Below are 20,728 nucleotides of genomic sequence, written 5' to 3'. Positions count from 1 at the left end.
CATTTATTGTTCTTAAACTTAACAAATGTTGTTTTGTATAAAGTATTGCTTAAAAAGTGTGCTATATTTCTTTAAAATTAATGTCAGTGGCTTTGACATTTTGATGTGGAACAACAACTGTGACTGATGTGTCTAAATACTTTTTCAGGACCATTTTTCTTGATAACAAATGACACTAGCTAGATATTCATGGTTCAGAGAAAGACAACACAGAAAATGTTTTTTTCCCTCATGAATGCGACAACATTGGAAGAAAACAATGAAAAATGATCATAAATACTTAACACGTCTTTCCCGAAATCCTTTATTTTTGGCACTTGCGCTCTGTCTTCCCACTGTATTATATCTTGAGGGGCCTTATGAAGTCTTGCAGGGTCATGCCCAGCTCAGGAGAATATTCGGCCTCACCTCACTGTCCTCCGGGGATTTCTTCCATCTGTTTCAAAGGTTAATGCTCCAACAAGTCAACCATGAATTCTGGGACTGTACAGCACCTGTGATTCAAAGCCTCTTGCAACTCTGATTACTGTTCAGTTTGTCAACTTACAGTGAAGTTTATTGCGCAAAAGTGTAAATTCAAAGTTTGGGGTTTGTAAGACCATGGGCACATTTATATGATCAAAAAGAAACAGTAAAATAGTTATATTGAAAAAATATATTTACAATTCAAAATGATATGCCATTACTCCAGTCTTCAGTTTTTCATAATCCTTCAGAAATCAGTCTAATATGCTGATTTGCGGCTGAAGAAATAACAATGTTGAAAACTTCTTCTTTTTTTTTGATGATAATTTTTTTTCCAGGATCCTTTTATTATTAATAATAATAAATAAATAAATAAATAAATAAATAAATAAATAAATAAATAAATAAATAAATAAATAAAACTTACTGACCCCAAACTTTTGCATAGTTGTAAATAAATAAATAAAATTTTCATTTATATTTATGGAATAACCATTTCTGTATAAATACATTTGATTTTTTTAAAAGGAGCTTGAGATGCAAAAATTATAGCAGCAAAACTGGTAATATTTTTGTCTCTGTATGAAAGTTCTCAAAAAACAAGATCAGCACTTTTTTTTTTTAAATGACCTCTAAAGCAAATGATTTGCCAATTTTCTGTTTATTTAATAACTTTGCAGCATTGCATAATCTGTTTTCTTCACAAATGCATCTCCACTGTGATCGTAGCATTTAATATGAGCCCCCTTTGCACATCCATTACAACTAATCCATTTCTGCTGGATTATGGAAAACAGTTTATTGAAGTTGAAGCATTCGGCATCTTTCTCTTCTGCACCGTGGGTGGCTTTTTGACCACAGTGGGTTTTTTCAAAAACCACAAATAGCATCCGTGGACTTACTGTCAAATACAAGCGCATATCTTTGAGATATATTTCAATATAAGCATACACGTTTCAGAGATTCTCACTGGCACTCCGATGCCATTATATTTTCATATAACCGCAAATCAAAAGGGTCTTTTAAAATAGAGGGACCTTCATAGTTTCTATAGTTTCTAATTCACTTCATCTAGAAGGCTTTTTCCATCTTCTTTCTCTTTCTTTCCGCAGCTTTAAGGAGAACTTGTTGCACGTCTTAAGTCTTCATTAGCAGTTGACTGAAAGTCTCTCTCCTACAGGCACGAATGATTTATCCTGGCCAGGACATTCATATCCACCCTGCTGTATCACTCACCCACTCATCAATCATGCACTCCCACACAACATTTTTAATTGCTTCATAATTTAGTGGGCTTTGTGTGTTGATGACTTAATGTGCGTTTGAAGGAATAAGAGAAAGATGCATGGACTCTTACTGGAGCTCTAGTCATTCTTCTTATTGAATGAGGTGAATTTTATTTCTATAGTTCAGGACTTCTGTCTTTTGCTCAAGGATTTGAAAAAAAAAGAAAAATGCTCACTTCAATGAATAGGCTTAAATGACCTCATGCATTTGCATTCTATAAAGCCTGGCAAATATGGAGTCATTTGTACAAGCTTACTGTCATCAAAGACCCCGAGGAAATGTTCATAGAAAGGAAAGCAAACAAAAGACAAAATGAAAAGAATAAACAATGAGAGCACAGAGGGGAAAGATAAATAACACTATTTATTGTTAAGAAAAGTGAGAATGATTTATTATTAATTGATATGATTCATGTGCTTTCTATTGAATCAGTCCCATATTTTGAGTGTTCAAAGGTAACAAGAAGAAGGAATTACGTGTTTTTTCTTTCTTTGATCTCTGCTCTCTTCACTGCTTCTCCTTTAAGACACATATTATATTTTAGGACATATTTAGTATATATGTATATATTTTTCCCTCGAAGTGCAACAGACTACTTCAGAAAAGTTGAGAGATGTTACGAGATGTTCCTGTGATGAGAGAACATGCAGAGAAACATCTCAACTTTCACCCACACAGCATCATGATTTACGGTTCATACTACTACTGGACATGATGGTAAAAAAACAGTTTGATCTCATAAATTCATAAACCATCTGATAGAAAATGGCTAGGGATTTCTCAATTTTTACTCATTTAGAGTAAGTCAGGGTGCCGATGATTTCTTTGGTCCTCTAAAACACAAAGTAGCATTATGAGCAAGACGTTTCTGCAGTTATTCAGCAAATGAGAATAAAATGATGAAGAGGAGCATTATAACCTGTATAACCTATAACCAAATGTTGAGGGCAAAGTTAACATGTTTTCCAATAATGTCTTTAGTGCTGTTTGCGCTTTGAAGGTTGCTCTGCCATTATTTGAATGAGCTACCAGTAGTACAGTATATGATTGTAGACACATTGAATTTAGATTCAACTTAAAACATCACATATAAAATTGAATATAGTTAGATATTGTGCGTGTTGGTCAGATAGTCTCTCCTTTTCATGTGGGCAGCTTTGGCCAGAATAAGCTGCAAAATGAACCAACATTTACGCCAAAAAGAAAAAGGTTGGCTCTGCAAGATGTTCTGTATGCATTACATTTCTCATTTTTTTTATCTGCGATTCAAGGAAAGATTTAAAACCATGCAAAAGAGTCACTTAGCATCTTTCAATATAGCAACACTCAAAACCCTGGTCAAAAATATGTGGCAATATTTTGTGTGAATAAACCAGTTAATGCATCTGAAGCTTTTTTTTTTTTTTTTTTTACTACAAATTTATTGCAAATATAGAAATAGATCTTTTGTACAGAATTTGTGGTGAAGATGTAGGATATAATTACCAGCAAAATAAATGTAACTAAACCATTTCAGAGGCTTTTCCCCCCTTTCACATCAAAGAAATTGTGTCCTTCTTGAGATCCATTCTTTAGATAGAAAGAGAGGCAAATAAAACACAGCTGATCTGTCTGTGGATGAGGCTCTTTAAAATCACTGCAATTCCTTTACAATTCTGTCAAATCCTGGAGCTGAAGGTTCAGATACTTATCAAGTCCAATATTAAAGTATTATAAAGCTCACTCACAGTTGGAGATGTTTTGTATGCTGACATGGAAAAGCTTTGCTTTCCACTTCAAAAAAAAAAAAAGCAATCAAATGTGTATGCCTTTTTCTGAATCTTACTCTCAACCAATAAAAAGCTATATATAGTCTATTATTGATATATGCATAGTGCTCTAAGAGGAGAATGAAGTGAAGGGCCACTGGCAAGAGTTCAGACATGATTAGTTTGTTGTTGTGGTTTGGCTCAAGACATGCCGTTGTGGCCTCTCAGCCTTAAATAATCAATGCAGGCCTATTCAATTCAGTCAGGCCAAATAGAGAACGACATCCTCTACAGCCTCCAGAGACTCCAGCCTCCCAAACAGACCGGCCCCTCTTCAAGTACCCCTCTTTCACTGCCCATGGACTATTCCACCCACTGGCTTCTCAGAACCACTGAAACATTCATTTGCAGATGTTTACTTTATCATTGATCCAGTGAGCAGCCGTGCACGGGAGAATGTTTTTCTCCAGCTGCTGTGGGACACCTGCAAGGTTAATGTAGTAGATGTGCTGTATACTCTCACTTATTGATCTGGAGTTCTGCAGAGGATTCATTGACCCAGCTCATTGCACAGAAATTACCATAAGTGATAAACGTCTTATTTTGGCACTAAACAAGACTGTCCAATAAATCCTTTTTTCTTTTCTTTTTTCTTTTTTTATGGCAGAATACGAAGCTTTCCCATGGCATTGTTTCAGGTCGCTTTTTTCTTGGTTTAAAACGGTAATAAGTATTTCGGTGACAGCAATGGAAGTAGTTCAGCATGTAAGGTATAAATACACCTCAGTATCATCCCTCAAAATTATGGCAAGTTCTTACAATATTTCAGTGCCTAATTTTTGCTTTGTTTGCAACATATGTCCACTCAATATACACAATATAATTCATCTCTTTAAAAAATACAGGAAATCATGCAAACATAACACTTTGTTTCTTTTTCCGCCACTTTCCATGGCCTCAGATTGAATCAGATCTGTATAACGTGGATCACTGTATTGACCCAGTCAGAAGCTATACAACATGTAGATCACCCGAAACCTCCCACCCCAAAACATAATAATAACAATTACAACTAGAAATTTAGTGACAAAAAACAGTTTTTTTTTTTTACAAAGTTTGAAATTCACAAATATAGTTATTTGTCTACTATTTACCTCCTGTTTTTTGGAACAGGAAATCATATTTTTGAAAGGAGGGCTGATAAATCAAACGAGGAGAAAAGAAGATGCAAGCTAATAATTGTCATAAAAGTTCCTGAGCCATATTTTGGGACAGGTGAAGGCTCAGAGATGCTCAAGAGCACATAGACAGACCCGCCAACCGCATGCCAACATCATGTGAGGAGACTATTATACTGGAGGAGTAAAACGAAACAAGATGAAACGCAAAAGCCCCTTGGGTTACCTTTTATCCTCACGTTCAGCAAGAGTAATTTGAGTGTTGAAATTGACTGTTAAAAATAATCAGATAAACGACAGAGTATATTAAAAATGTTGTCAGATTCTAGTAATGGAGGGTCCCTTTCACATAACTAGACAAATGCCATGCTCTTTTTCTCTGTAAGCCCTGCTTATGGACACTTGCTGTTGCAAGAAATAATAAAGTCTTAGTCTTAATTGTTTCATTAAATGTCCTCTGTTCTTCTTCAAAACATGTTACTGGAGCACCACTCTCATCTTCAGACGGCAGTGACGGCAGTGTCTGAATATGGGAGTGATGCTCCAGTGATGTCTTGATATGTTGGCCTGTGGACGGAGAGTGAGACTACAGAGGGAATGAGTGAAAGATTACAAAGACAGCAAGCTGATGGAGTCTGAAGTTAATTGAGAAGTGAGTGGTGGAGATGGATTTAACAGAACTCAGGATTAACTGGCGTGATCTCCTGGTGTGAATCGCTGGGAAAATCCTAGTTAGCTCCTCTGATATTTCCACGAGTATTTGAAACATTTCCCACGATTTCTAAGTGGACAGAGCAAAGCTGAAAAATGATAATTCTGACGTTATTTACATTCCAAAATGCGAATAATTTATTTTCTTCTATGGAATAACAAAAAAGTGATATTTTAAAATAATCTTATTGCATTTTCATATTGACCTGTAATGATGTAACAAAAAAAAAAAAAAAAAAAAAAAAAAAAATATATATATATAAAATAACCAAAACCCACCCAGAGGGTGACTATTTTCATTTTGGGGGTGAACTATTCCTTTGAACCGTACCAATGAACCACAAACATTTGGATCTAAATCTGTGATCAAAAGCAATTGAAATTCTCTGATCATCTAAAGTAGCATTTCCCCTCCTTTATATTATTACAGATTGGGCATGTTGTTTATTCATTCAAGCTCCAGTCATTATCAGGTTAAAGCAGCTTGCGTACTCTGTTTCTCTCTCTCCTCTCAAAGTACTCCTACACCCTTGCTGCATCATCTCTAGCCCTGATTTACTGTCTCCTCCTGATCCTGAGTGTTTAATGTGTTTCATCATCATACCGACATTCTCTGACTCACTTTGATGAGTTCGTTCAGAGTTAACCCCTCTCTCCTGCACTTGTTTCTTCACTCAGTTCACTTTTGTCTCTCCATCACAGTTTAGTACAAAGATTTATGCCTTAATGAGGTTATCAAAGCCCATGGGCTGCATGTTGGAGAAGCACAGAAACGGGCCCATTTATTGTCTCCTCTAGTTCTAAACAATTGCGGTTATCCAATCCTGTAGCCTGTCTCTGGCAATCCTGCCATGTTTTTCACCCCGCCGTCAAACCACAGTTCAGAGAACATTTCAGAGAAGAGAACAAACAAGCGGAAAATATCAGAGGGAAAACGTGGCAGTGTGGTGCTCTTCTGCGCAAAGAGAGAGAAAACGACTTAAAAGCTTGATATAAGAGGCACAATTATCCTGACTCCAGAGACTCTTGGAGTGATTTTCTCTAGGCTTCTTTTGAGCATGAACAAAGACAGGCAAAGCCAATGAGGGGGACCTTCAAAGACAAATCAGAACACGGTGACTGCATGTAGTCCTTTGTACTGGATTTAAGGGGCAATAACAAGTCTGACAAAACAACGTTTGGTCCTGAGTAATTATTAAGGATTCTGTTCTTGTATAAAGAAGTTAATGATTTTAAATGTGTTCATTACATATTGAGAGCTCTGGTGAAGACTATGGACTCTTAGTTCCAAAAGAAGTAATGAATAATAGGGATTTATGATATGACAGAACTAGTTACTGTACCTACAAAAGTTTCACTTTTTTATCACTTCCTTCTGATTCCAAAGCCATTAAAAAGAATGAAAATCTTGTTTCAAAGCATTAAACCATTATCTCTTTTGCTCTCTCCAAGCCAATCTCCTTCCATAGTGTCTAACACTAAGAGGAGGCTAAAGAGCTTAGAAAAGTAAAAACTGCTGTGGAAGAGTAATCCACTTTACGCTCTGTGTAATATTGCTGAATGCTGACAATGATTCATGTCAAATTATTTTCTACTCTTAGTACAACCAACTTAACACAACTAAAGCGAGAGGCCCTTCTCTAGTATAAAGAGGCTATTACAAATATGGGTCTATGACCAAACGTGAATTATGCAACACTGTCAAATATCCTATGTCAACCGTATACAGTCCAATATATAGTTTGTTCAACTAGAGCTGGCATCAACAGTTGACATGACACCCCTGGCCAAAATAGGTCCTTCAGGAACTTCTGAACTGTTAGCAAAATCATAATGTTGACAGTGAGACTGGCATGGAGCAGGAATATAATAATAATTTAGTACAGGATTGAGAAGAAAGACAGACACATGCATTATTGAAATCTGAAAAAAAAAAGCTGTATTCCAAGAGGTGAAGCTCTAACCTCAACCATCCACTGTGATCAGTTCAGCGTTAAGAGAGTGGCACTGCCACTCATAAAATGACTGTTAGCTCTGTAGTAGGGTAGTAAACAAACATGTTGGGAATTTGTGCATGACTTGTCAAGTCAAAAGTTAAAGGCCAAGTAAAAGAAATAAATAATCATATCATGAAATAGCATAGGAATAATGGTTAGATATAAAATTGTGATCTGGTGGAGGGAGACCTCAACTTGAAATAACCGAATCACCTGTTTGTCCTGAATGAAAGGGAAAATACTGAGGGAATATTCAAGGAGATTGGCCTTGAGAAAAGAGAAAAAAGAAAACCACAGTCTTACTCCCAAGCAAAGTATGAAAAGAAATGCAGCAAGTACACATTTTGTTAAACAAATAATAGATAACAGAAAATCTTTCAGATGCCATGCCAATAGTATTATTACTTCCCTCTTTTGTTACTCAACTTTGAATTCACAGCAAAAATGTTTGACAAGCATTTGTACAAGAGTGCAAAGTTCTTTTCTTCTTTGTCAATGAGGGGATGCACAATAAAAACCAGATCTAAAAACAAAGCTGGGCATCAGATTTTACTGTTATAAAAGCAAAGTCATTTATGATTGAGCTTTCATGGTTAGTTCCTTCAGACCAGTCCAAGCGGTTTTAAAATCAAGTTTGTAAAGTAAGGAAAATGTCACAGTAAGCCTCCGGTAGCAGTCTTTCGTGGGTCAATTTCTATTGCCCGAAAACGGCTTGTCCAGTTATGGTCCAATTTATCTCTCTGTAATGTATTCAAGTACACAAATAGTCCCCTCATAATCCACATATGTTATAGCTGCTGCTGCTCCTCCTTGTGTAAACCATTAAGCATCCTATAAACAACCTGTTGTTGTACACCTTGGACTGATTTTTTAAAGCCCCCGGAAAAAAGAGAGAAAAAGATTTATTGTGCCTGAGTGTACTGTATGTCAAATGTTGGCAGGTAGGCTATCTATCACATATTTACAATGAGAAACCTTAATCGAGAGAAATGGTAAGAAAGATGGTATATAAATGCATGTACAGTGAACCCCTTATTAAATAAAGGGATTTACAGAAAATGACCACACAGCATACAAATCATGAACAGCTCTTTATGTGGTACTGCAACAAATAATGGACCTTTTTACTGAAGGCACATAAACACCTGATTCTGAAAAAATGGGGTAAAATAAAGGGGTTTGCTGGCTAATGCTAAACCCCATATGAACTGTTTCTATCTAATTTATCTCATGATTTTCAATTGGGTCATCTCAGACATGTTTCACCAGTAGTGATGTCAAATGCCTGTGAGAAAAGTTGTTAATAAGTTCTCAGAAAAACCCATATGAATTGTGAATTCTGAAAAGTTTCCCATGCTCTTCTCCATGGAATTATAATGAATCATGACGCAGCTTTTAAGCTCCAAAAAGGATGCAAAAGCATGAAAGTGTCATGAAAGTGTTTTATGTGGCTCGTATGCTACATTCCAAGTCTTCTGAGGACACACAATAGCTTTGAGAAACAGACTTTTGTGTCCTTTTTGAAGTTTGAAAGCTCAGTCCACTGAAAGCTCAGTTTATTGTGTATGTATGGAAAACAGTCAGTTCAAAATGTCACCTCTTGTGTTCTGAAGAAGAAAGTAAGTCATACAGTTTTGGAACAACACAAGACTGAATCCAGAATTTTAAAACTATCCCCTTAAGCCATGTATTTAGGGGTGGGAGTATAATTATACTTCACTGAGTAAATGCCATTCATTTTATTTCATGTGCCCATTGGATGTCTCACCTGTCACTTCATACTTACAATATGAGAGTGCATTGGAAACTGATGTATATTTTCCCACAGTGCCACTAATCTAATTTGTTTGGTTTACTGGGCAGTGGAACTGTAGACTGAATGTGGTTTCTGAGAGAAGAAGAAAGAGTGATCTATTTTAATCAAATTGGAGGTCTTGGCTGCTTACCTTTGCACACTAAAGGATATAGCCTTGGTTAATTGCTAATTAGTTAGTCTTATATAACTGGACATTAATAAAATAATGTCTGACAGAGGTGCTGGATTTAATAATATTTGTCATTTGTTACAGTAAATCATACCATTAATAATGTATTATGAGATGAAAAGTCCAATAAGTAGGAAGAGCTTGAATCCCAAGGTCGGTAGGTGATAAAAAGAGCATAAAATATCTACTCATTAAAAATACATTATTTGTAATTTTTTATATAATTTAATTCTTGCTCCTTCTGTCATAATCTCAATGGCAGCATCACGGATAATACCCCCACCCCACTAAATAAATAAACAAACAAAAAAAAGCCTGGAGAAACATGTCATATAAAGCATCAGTTTAAAAGGGTCAAGGTCACTTTGCCTGTTGAATGTCTCAGCTGTCAGCAACAGGCTTCCAAAAGCCAATTAGTTGACTAAATAAACTGACCTTAGGGCAGAGGAACAGAATACATACATTTCTGCTGCCAACAGCCACTTTGTGCTCATGCTGTGATACAGGTGACAAGGTAACCTCTGATAAGGAAATGCTATTAATAATGCATCAGTGATGAGAGATGCACAGAGCTATGTCTGTTTAAACTACAACACAGATCTACGCATTTTCCACAGACCCTAGTAAATCTACAGTATTTTCTCTAGCACCCCTTGCACTATTTATGTCATCCTGCTCAGCACAGCAAGCAGCTGCCAAACACGGCTGACTATTCCAAAGCTCCCCAGGGAGATTCTTCTGTTTCATTTTTTATCTTTCCCTTCCCTCCATTCCTTTATTTTTCACATGAGGAGTGCTATTGAAATGTAAATGTGGTTGCTCTGTGCATAGTCTCTGCAATATGGAAGGGAGAAACTGCTTTTGACAGGTTTGTAGAAAATCAGCACATCATTTTATCCTCCTAAAACATACACTCATACACATTCCCGCCTAACAAATGAATGTGATGGCCTGTGATTCGAGTGGGAGTATAAACAGAGATTCTGTCTCAGGCTGTACGAAGGACTCAGGTTACATAGGTCTCACCATTGATATGAACGATGAATACACAGATGAATACTGAGTAAAATACAATTATTTCAATTGTTGACAAATGATAAGCCCATCTGACCTTTTTCACTGAGTAGGACAATGGACAATGCTCCAAATTACATCTCTAAATGTTATCGTATGTATGTAGTGTATCCTCAGGCTTTTTTACTCTCTTTCTGGCTCACTGTACAAAAACAGATTAAAATGTCTTGTCTTCAAATCCTGACAAACTTGGCTCTGTTTCGTACACTGCATCCATAACCTGACTTCTCACTATAGTCGCTCTTTCGGTTTATCAGGCAGTGAAGGAGACCTTGTGCTTCCACGCAGTCGCATAGATTACAGCTTTTGCTGTGCCGACACACCCTTCCAGTAGTCAAGGATGTCATGCAAGTCCTCCCCCTTGGCAAACTGGACCTTTTTGCGCAAGGCATTTCCGGCTGTTACATAACAGGACTCCTCGCGTGGACCCTTTCTATGGGGACGGAAGCGCTCCCAAATGCGCAATGTGTTCTCGGAGGAGTACTCTGGACTCGAGGAGTAGCCAGAGTAATTGTGGTGACGGGGAGAGAGCTGAGAGTAGGAAGCAGCGTCTCTCTTGGTGCGTGACAGAGGCTTGAGAAAAGAGACCCTTTGGGCTGGAGAGTCATGGAAACCCTCATAGTAAAGGGCAGGGACTGAATGACGATGCTCTGCACAGTGGTAGTCTGGGTGCACCTCCAGGTGTTGCTGAAGGCCCATCCCATCTACAGTACCACCATCAATGCTACAGCCACCACCTCCACCACTACCTACTAAAGGGAGCCTCTCCATTGGCTCACTGCACCCCAGTGGGCTGCCCTTGTCTGGATACTGGCAGGGATCTGGGCTGTGGGGTTCTGGAACATCTAGGCTGTAAACACGACCTTTCCCACTGGAAGGGCGGCAGTGCCTCTTGGAAGAAGAGACGATGACAGCTGCATCGGCACTCATCTGTCTTTGAATAGGCCTCACTGCAGAAGCTGGGGGAGGCGGACGGTATGGCGGTGACACAAAGCCGCCCCCTGTGATCCCAGGTCTCTCGGACAGTGGAGCTGTGAAGGGAAGAGGGGGTGGAGGAGGAATTTTTGGGGAAGGAAGGACTTGGCAAGTATCACTGACACTGGTAGAAATGGGAATCAGTCCTCTGGTCAGGGAGGAGGTAGAGGTAGGTGGGGGTGAGGTGGGACCACTTGCTGTGGTGGAAACAGTAGAAGTTCCAACAGAGTCCAGCTTTAGGGCATCAATGCAGTTGTTAATTATCTGGTTGACCTTGTCAACCTCCATTGCAATTGTTGAAATCTCAGAAGCTGATCCACGGCCATCATCATCTGAATCATCACCCAGGTCGCTTCCATCATCCCCCCTGAGGTCTTCCTCCCGAATACCATGTACCACAGCTCCATCTCTCCCCCTTTCGTCTACTCCTATAGAGGTCCTAATATCCATATAGTTGCCCTTAGTGGCCATGGCTTCTGAGAAGGCAGTTGCCATCTTCTCTACTTGAGGGATGGAGGACAATCGTGAGGAACTAGTGTTGGCAGAAACATGGCCATGCATGGCAGAACTAGATGAGGAGGACATGGGTAGTTTGCCATGGTGATGCTGATGGTGGCTTTGCTCATGAAGTTTCTGGACAGCTGAAGGGTCATTTGCAACTGCTGCAGCCACCTCTGGTCCGTATCTCATTTCCAGAATGGTCTTCTTCACACAAATGGATTTCTCTTTCTCCTCGTGTCGGCGTCGTCTTCGCAAGCAGTAGTAGACAAACCCGAGAACAATCAGCATTCCAAAGAGACAGCCAACAATTGTCATGATGTAGTGGGTGGTCGTGGAGGGTGGAGGCATCAAGTCATCTGGATTTGGAGCTCTGGTAGAAAAGGACAAACAAGTGTGGTTGTAGCGCTGTGAGTTGCGTATAGAAGCCACACAGAAGGTGTAGTTGGTGTTTGGTTTGAGCTTATTAAGGGTGATCATTTCCTTTTTATTTGTTAATTTCATCACATCTGACACAAAGCTCTGATTATACTGCACCAGGATGTACATCTTGCTGTATGGCCTTGGAATCTGGATCAGAAGGGATGCAGAGGAGAGAGACACATGCTGCAGTTTGATGCTTGGACTAAATGCATTGTCAGATGAGGAAGAAGTTGTAGGCTGATGGGATGGTCCAATGTGGTCAAACATGCCAGGACCCATGCCAGAATAATCAGGATCAGGTGGCAGAGATGTCATCCCTGGAATTAGCACCCCATCCCGACAAACAGAGGAAAGGATATAGCGAGCACTCCTTCCATGCCCAGCCACAGGACTTAGCAATGGATAGCCAAACAGCTCCCGTGGGGTCTCGCACTGAAGTCGATCATAGGTGTGTGTAACATTGTTGAAAGCCTCTAACCAGGTGAGGAAGCTGTAGAGCTCACAGCCACAATGGAAAGGGTTTCCGGCTAGCTCACATCCCATGAGTCTGCCTAACACAGTGAAAGTAGATGGGTCTAACCGGGCAAGCTTGTTCGATGACAAGTCTAGGTTGCTGAGGCTGGGGCACTCCCAGAATGCATTGGTGGCAATGACTTCTATGAGATTGTGCTGAAAGAAAAGAAATTGCATACGTCCCAGACCTCGCAACATACCTTCAGTCAGGTTGGTTAGCTTGTTATATCCAAGTTGCAACACCTGTAGATTTGCTTGGCTTGCAAAAGCACCATCTTCGATGTATGAGATCTCATTCTTGGTGAGGTTGAGGTCGGTGAGATTCGTGAAGCGACTCAAGGAGGTGAAAAAAATCGCTTTGATCTTGTTCTCATTAAGTCGCAAGTCATGTACTGTGTTGTTGATGTGCTGTGGGATTGTCTCATATGGTGGCTGATTCTGGCTGCAGATGGCCAACCACACATAGCCTTTATCCCCCTCGATGAGCCAGCAGTCACCTCTGACCAATGCTGGCGGGCATAAGAGCATGAAAAAGGGAAGGAAGAGGAGGGTGGTAAAGGAAGGAGTGAGGGCAGTCAATAAACTCTTCATGATGGGAGTGGTGAGGAAGGGTTATTTTAAAATAAAGGCAAACAAGGTTGGATTCTTATGCGAGTCCACTATTGAGAATACAGATTTTTCACATATGCAAAAAATTGATTTTCTTTTGGGCTGTCAAAACTGTTGACTTGTCATAGTTTCTTGCAGAGCCATTTTTGCTCATATCCAGTATAGCTGAGACCGTGTCTGATATATTTTGCACGCTGATTTTGACTTGAAAGACAACTGCTGGAATCCTCTCTGTTGAATCTGTCAAATAAAACAGAGAAAGAACATATGAGCTTAATTGAACAAATATGACAAAATATAATCTCAAATACAAAAATAAAAACAAATATACACACATATTTTTATTTGATTTTATATAAAATCTAAAATAAATGATACATCATGACAAATTTTTTAGTCAAATTCTACAAACTATTTGTCAAATATAGCTTCATTAAAAAAAAAATAATAATAATTTGGATATTTATCACTTTAAAACAGAATATGTAGCCATTCCTAACATATGAGTCATACAACATGACACAATAACATCCCCTAATCGATTCTGCACAATAATGAAAACCACTTCAACAACTTTTTGAGAATCTCAAATCTTATCTATGCATGCCTTAGTTCAAACATTTAAACTGGTCCGTATTTTCATCACAGCTAATTATGAGATCCCACAAGCACTTGTACAAGCTGGCACAAATGCATGAATTTGTGTATATGTGCTTAGTTGCTGCTGTAAACTCCCTATATAAAACCAGGGAAACCCATTTCCATTTGGAACGTTTCCCAACAAAATCATTCATTAGCTGTAAGAACAAACAGTGCCCTACCCTTGGATTTAATTGTCTTAATCATTAGGACAGTAGTAAATGAGCCGTGTGCTGGCTTTCAAGAATAGGGCTCATTTATCTCACCCTGCCACCTATCAGTCAGGCCTCCATATAGACAGCAAGAGGGGATCGTGATATGACAAACATCATTAATCAACCAGCCATGCAAGTTTTCCCATTTCATGAACAGCATTCCAGGCCCGCTGTGTGTCAGAGAGGAAAATATGTGTAGAAATGGAGGATTAAAATGCTTTTGCATTGTGCCAGACATCACCCTCCTCTGAACGCAATGGAACATTGCTGTTCAGTATTGTCTTACAGTAGCTTTTATTCTTATGTTCTAGCCTTGAGCACCATCAGTAAACACTCAAGTGACAGTTACACGAATTTGTGTCCTAGAATTATATGTCATCTGGAAAAAAATTTATGAATTCTTTCAAACAACAGTCTAGAGTGGCCTCAAATATGAAATCTAGGTTGTAAAAAAGTTTGCAGCAAGTCCTAGTAACCAAGCTATCTCCACTATGAAGGCCAAGGTTGTTAAACCTTTCTTTGACACAGATACAATTCCCTCTTTTTCTCCCATCACTTCCCCTCAATATACTTTCTTTCAATACTTTCTTACAAAAGCTTATTTTTCTAATATTGAATAAAAATGTTTGCTAATCGTGATTCACTGCCCTGAGAGTAATTAGAGATCATCTGCTATTGTTTTTAGATCACTACAGAATCCCACACTGCAAAATATTAATGAAACAAGAACAAAGACAATTTTAGTGAAAACATGCAAGCACAAAACAGTCGTATTAAGGGCTGAGACTAGCAGGCAACATTTGCAGTCTGATCATGCCTACATCTGGATGCCCCTCCACCTTATCTCACTTGTTCCTCTCTTTCTCTCTCTCACTTTCTTCCTCAGCCCACCAGAGATGTGATCTGGTTTGGTGCTCCACATAGTGAGGCCCAAAGGAAGCTTTAATTAGGGCTGGCACTAAAGCAAGGAGGTGCATCCCAATGAGAGAGCAGTCTGTATGTGTGAGACCGAGACCAGCTAAAATAAATGAAGAATTAAAACAATCTCAGTGGGATAGAAATCACTTGTTTATTTTGCGACTCAAAACCTTTACACCATGAGATATTGACTGATTGCACACAAAGCGTTTCGTACAGTCGTCAGAGCAACAGACAGATTGGCACCTGGTCTAAACTTGGAAAGTGCTCTTGTTAGGAGTGCCAATTAATAATTGGTGTCTCTCCAAGACTATTACCTAATTAGTTACGATGATATTGCTCTATATCTAAATGACATCTGTGTACACAAAGAGAGCCTATTTTTAAATACAGGTAAGTACATATTATTGGCAGTGTTATAAGTATATTAAGTTTCTTGTTTTCTTTGAGTAAATCCTAACAGGGCCTGAGTGGGTGGTTTGCTACATGGAAGTGTAAGAAGTTTCATGTCAGATAGGTGTGTGTGGGAACATATGTGCCATGATTTCATGTGATATTGCGAGATATACCAACACACGAGAGGCTTTTGATAATATATGTACTGCGTAGGCGCAGAACAACACACACCTTGCCATGGTTCTGCTTTGTGTGGTGTCGATAGCTGAATTTGAAATCCCCAGAGAACATCTATATAAACATGCATTACAAAAGTGTATGCAGACAATCTGGTTGTTGCGCTATATACATTTCAGATGTGTTGTTTTAACTTTCCACAAGACTCAAGTGCAAATATTGTACTTTTGTTTTAAAGTATATGAGAACTATAGGGTGAGAAATGTGAGGAGGAGGAGAGAAGCTAAGAAAGCAATAGCATATTTAAAGATCTGGCATTGGTTTACGTTTCAGGAGGTCTGTGGCGTTGGTTGGAGAGGATCTCTAGGTGACTTCTGAGGGTTGGAGAAGGGTTATGACACCGTACCTCTGCTGGAGCCTTGTCCTCATTGCTGCTGACTAGAACAGCACTGAGACCAGCTGCTATACGGACAGCACATCACCATGGTCTTATTGTTTCCACTGACAGGTATCTGGGACAGTGTTGACGCTGATGCAAGAGAGCAGGCTGGCCATGCTTTCCTGTACCATTATTCTGGAGGAAAAGTCAGGCAGCGTGTGGTGATGTGAGGCAGTTTGAGGCAATGCGAGGTGGTGAGAAGTGATACGCGTCGGTCTGAAGCAACGTGAGGTGGGATAGTGTGAGGTGGTCTGAAGCAATGTGAGGTGATACAAAGCAATTTTAAGTGATGTCAGGTGGAGTAACTTTGAAACAGTCTGATGCAATGTGAGCCACATGCACTTTAAGAGTTTCGTGTCAGTCAGACTAAAATAATAATTTGCCCTGTAATAAAATGTCATGCAAATGCTTTAGTAAGATTGGAATCTTACCTCACTGTTTTTTTGCTGGAAAACTGATCTTAATAATGAAATTGTAGCTCAGCTTCATGTAGAATTCATATTTATAAATGTTAATTGAACAACAGTTGGCCTTGCTGTAGTGCACTTGCTCTGAAAGACAGAGGTGATGCACAAAAAACCATGGCCAAACTATTTCTAACTTTTAGCCCAACTAAACTAATTGAAAACATATTTCATTTAAACCTTCAAATGGCAAAGTATATTACAAAATGTATCTTTACAAAACATATCAAAATTAATAATTTTGAAGCCAGTAAGTTTTTTTTAATACTGAGTAATATTAATTTACTACATGTACTTACTAAGGTTAGGCTTAGGATTTGGTTTAGGGTCAATTGCATATCATGCTTAATTTATTATTATTATTATTATTATTATTATGTAATGTGTAAATGTCATGTGGATGGTTCCGTTATGTTCCTGTTTGTACTTTTTGGTTTGGTTCCTGTTCTCTTTATTAGAAGTCACCTGTTTCTTATTAGTTATCCTCCTCACTTGTCTGCCCCTCGTTATCTGCCCTATTTAGTCCTAGCCCGTTCTGTTCTCCCAGGTCTGGAATTGTTAATTTCAACCCTTGTTACATGTGTTTTCCTATTAATGTCTGCATTTATTTATATATTTTAAAATGTGATACAGGGTTCTTTTCAGAATAAGACTTTTTTTGGGGGGGGGGGGATTCTTTGATTAATAAAAAGCTAAAAAGAGCATTTATTTGAAATAGAAATCACTTTTGACCGATTTAATGTATCATGAAGAAATTGTTTATTTAATGTATAATTACAACGTAAAAAGGACACCTTGAAATGAAGCGTAACCCTCTATTATTACCATGCATTAAAACATTGTGAAACTAATAAGAGTAAGTTTAAAGTAATGTCAATCAGTGTGGCTTGATACAAGTCTTTTTGAAGGAATGTGAGGTGATGAGAAGCAGTCTGATGTTACATGAGGTGGCATGAAGCAACGTGAGGCAGAGTAACATGATGTAAGACTATTAGTGTGAGGCATGGCAGGGGTGTAAATTTCATCTTACAGTAGTGGGGGACCATAAACATAAAATTTCTCAAGAGCAATTTTTGAAGTGGACACAAATAATACAGCTAAAATTGAACTTGTAAGTATATGTATACACAGACAAAAGCCTTACTACTGTTAGCGTAGCAGGGAGAAGGTGTCAAATTAGACATGGTCATTGGTCATAGACATTGGTCACACCGGGAATGCGTTCGTGTCCTTTGTAAACATTACTATCCGTCAAGCAGGTAACTTCATTATTGCTAACATAGCAGACTCATCGGAAAATACATTGGCATCATCCGTATTAAACAGAAAATAATCACTTCATCTGATGTTTAAGTTTATAAAATAGCCTTGACAGCAGAGTTCCACAACTATTGACTTTGTTCTCGCTCATTGGACTTGTGTGTGTAGGTGATGCAGGGATGCCATGGTTTTAAAAAACAATTGCTACTCAAAACTTGCCCAAAATGAGCCCAATCACATTTTCGAGGGGGGTGCCCTAATTAAATTTGCATTCCACAGGATAAAAATCAAGTTATTAGTGTCGATTCAGGGCGCGAACATTAAAAACCACCCACAGCAACAGTGTTAAAGTACTTGGACTTGGCAACAGTGAGTGAGGTGATATAAAAGAGGAAAGCAACTTTGAGGTAAGGTACGGGGAGACTCAAAAGGTTTCTAAACTTAAAATGTATTTTTGTCTTGTTTGTGTTTGTTTTGTTTTACTACTTACAAAGTATAAAACATTGTTATTTACAATATACAGTGTGGTTTTAAAAATGTTTTAGGGGGGACAATCCTCAGGAATTTCCACCTATGATGTAAAGCGATCTGAGACTGTGTGAGGTTGCTTGATTCATCAGGCTTGTTTGCCTGTGGTGAGCCAGAGCTCCGCCAATACTGCATAACATCTGCAGCAGGAGCCATGCCAAGCCCATAACAAACCCACAGGGAGCAGATGTTTGTGTATCACGCACCTGTTACCTTACACAACATCACTATACTTATAGCTGGGCTTTAGAGATGTCTGTCTATACACATGCACAGAATGTGTTGTGCAGTGGGGATGATTAGTAGTCATTATGCTATTGGCACCTGTATGTGAGAATACCAGTATAATGTGCGGAAAAGATAAAATGTACATGATAAGCAGAGCTATACACAAAGTATGCAAGCTGCGTAGGGCCCCTGAAACAGCAGGGGGACCCTATTCTTTCAAAGATGATTTAATTTTAATTTAGTTTTTGAATTTGGTTATGTATTTTCTTTTAATTCAATGCATTGTTGCACTTTCTACTTAAAAATCTGTCAAATCATGTAACGTGAATGACATACAATGTATTACTCGAGACAAAAAAAATTAAAACTTGTTGAAAGCGTACCGAGCCGTGATTCTAGACGCACTAAACACGGACAAAGGCATTTTATTCATAACTCATATATAATATAATGCATTATGTTAGTACTTATGATGCATTAATTATGCTGTGTAATGCACCTTATATTGCAATCTTGTGAAAAATTGTAACCACAGTTAATAGCTAAATTATGGGCCACTTTTACTAAACAGGGCAAATTAGCTCGAGACTACAATTCCAAAACAGCACCGGTGGGCGTGGAAATTTTGCGGGTGATTTACAAACAACACACAAATTAAAGAACACAGGCGCAACATCTCATTTACATATCAACCAACGCAATTTACCAGGCAAGCACAGCCCTAGTTAGCGTAGTCCCAAATCAACAATTTAGAAATAAATAAGCCACAGTATGTTGAAAAGAACTGGAGGCTAAAAAATTAAGAGTTGCAACAGTTTTGATAGAGCTGATATTGCGTGACTCCTAGATATGGGTTCCAAGTCGTCTTTGCTGAAGCAAATTAAAAATAACATGGCTTGGCAAACGATATGTTTAATGGTTAATATGGTTAATGTGTTCTTTCCAAATATAATCCTCTCCCTTCTACCACGCACTCTCTGTTCTCTGCAGTAACTTTCCTATCAACAAACTGCATCCATTTCAAGCACAAAATAGTTTAAAACATACTTTATTTGGGTGTTGAATACAGTAATTTGATGAGCACAAATGTTAGTAAATCTCATTGCGTGATTTATTTGAATACTCTCCTCCCATAAATGTTGTGTCTGAAAGGGAAATTCCTACAAATGCCTATTCAATAAGGTCAGGCACAAAAATAACAGTGTCCACACCTTTTCAGTGCTAATTCGTCACTGCGTGTCTTTAGTAAAACCTGACAGTCCTATTTTAACGCCAAAAGATGGTTTGCGCTGGGATAAGCTGTTAGTAAAACTGTCCCCAAAACACATATCAATTCATTGTCACACTATGCATTTTACATTTGGTTATAATTATTCACAATAAACCAAAAGGTACAAGAAAAAAGTTAACAAGACACATTTTATGAAGTATTGTGAATGACATTTACTTAAATTTCATTATTTATTTATTTATTTTTTGAGGTAGTGTGCCAGATGCTTCAGCTGAGCTGTATGAGTGATTTTATTTAATTTAACCTCTTTGTTATAGCTGACTATCAATTCAGATAAGAAACAACATCTAGAAACACATTTATGTGTAATATATCATATTTATGCCTTTAGCACAATTTAGGACTATCCATCCAAAAATTACAATTCTGTCATAAAAAATAGTTTTGTTCCAATGGTTTTTCACTGTGTTTTTGTCTTTACTGTACAATGGAAGTCAAAGGGAACCAAAACTGTTTAGATACCAACACTCACACCTTTTATATATATCCACAAAAGAAAGTAAGGGTCATTGCACACTGAAGGTCTTTGTACACTGAGTCCAAAATTCCAAAAGTCTGATGTCCGTTTTGCGCATTAAAAAAATAAATATGACCTTGCGTTGTGTCAGTCATGTTTACACACTGTTTTGACAATCCAAATGTCACCGTATAATTGAATGCCAAAATAATCCAGAATGACCACTGACAAGTTGATCCACTTTGTTTTGGAA

The 20,728-nt window shown here is 38.3% G+C and overlaps 1 protein-coding gene across 1 annotated transcript in view; it reads right to left on the bottom strand.

Annotated features, from left to right (window-relative positions):
* Window positions 1–3,546: 3,546 nt before the first annotated feature.
* LOC127951751 (protein phosphatase 1 regulatory subunit 29) overlaps window positions 3,547–20,728 on the bottom strand; it is a 90,469-nt gene continuing 73,287 nt past the window's right edge. The window contains exon 3 of the mRNA XM_052549751.1: window positions 3,547–13,703. Coding sequence (XP_052405711.1) covers window positions 10,743–13,445 — 2,703 coding nt within the window. The 5' untranslated portion in view covers window positions 13,446–13,703 and the 3' untranslated portion in view covers window positions 3,547–10,742. The remainder of the gene's footprint in view (window positions 13,704–20,728) is intronic.

The sequence above is a fragment of the Carassius gibelio genome, chromosome B3, assembly GCF_023724105.1.
Source record: "Carassius gibelio isolate Cgi1373 ecotype wild population from Czech Republic chromosome B3, carGib1.2-hapl.c, whole genome shotgun sequence".
NCBI lineage: Eukaryota > Metazoa > Chordata > Actinopteri > Cypriniformes > Cyprinidae > Carassius > Carassius gibelio.
Note: the sequence above shows the minus strand (reverse complement) of the source record. Positions and strands in the feature narration are given on the sequence as shown.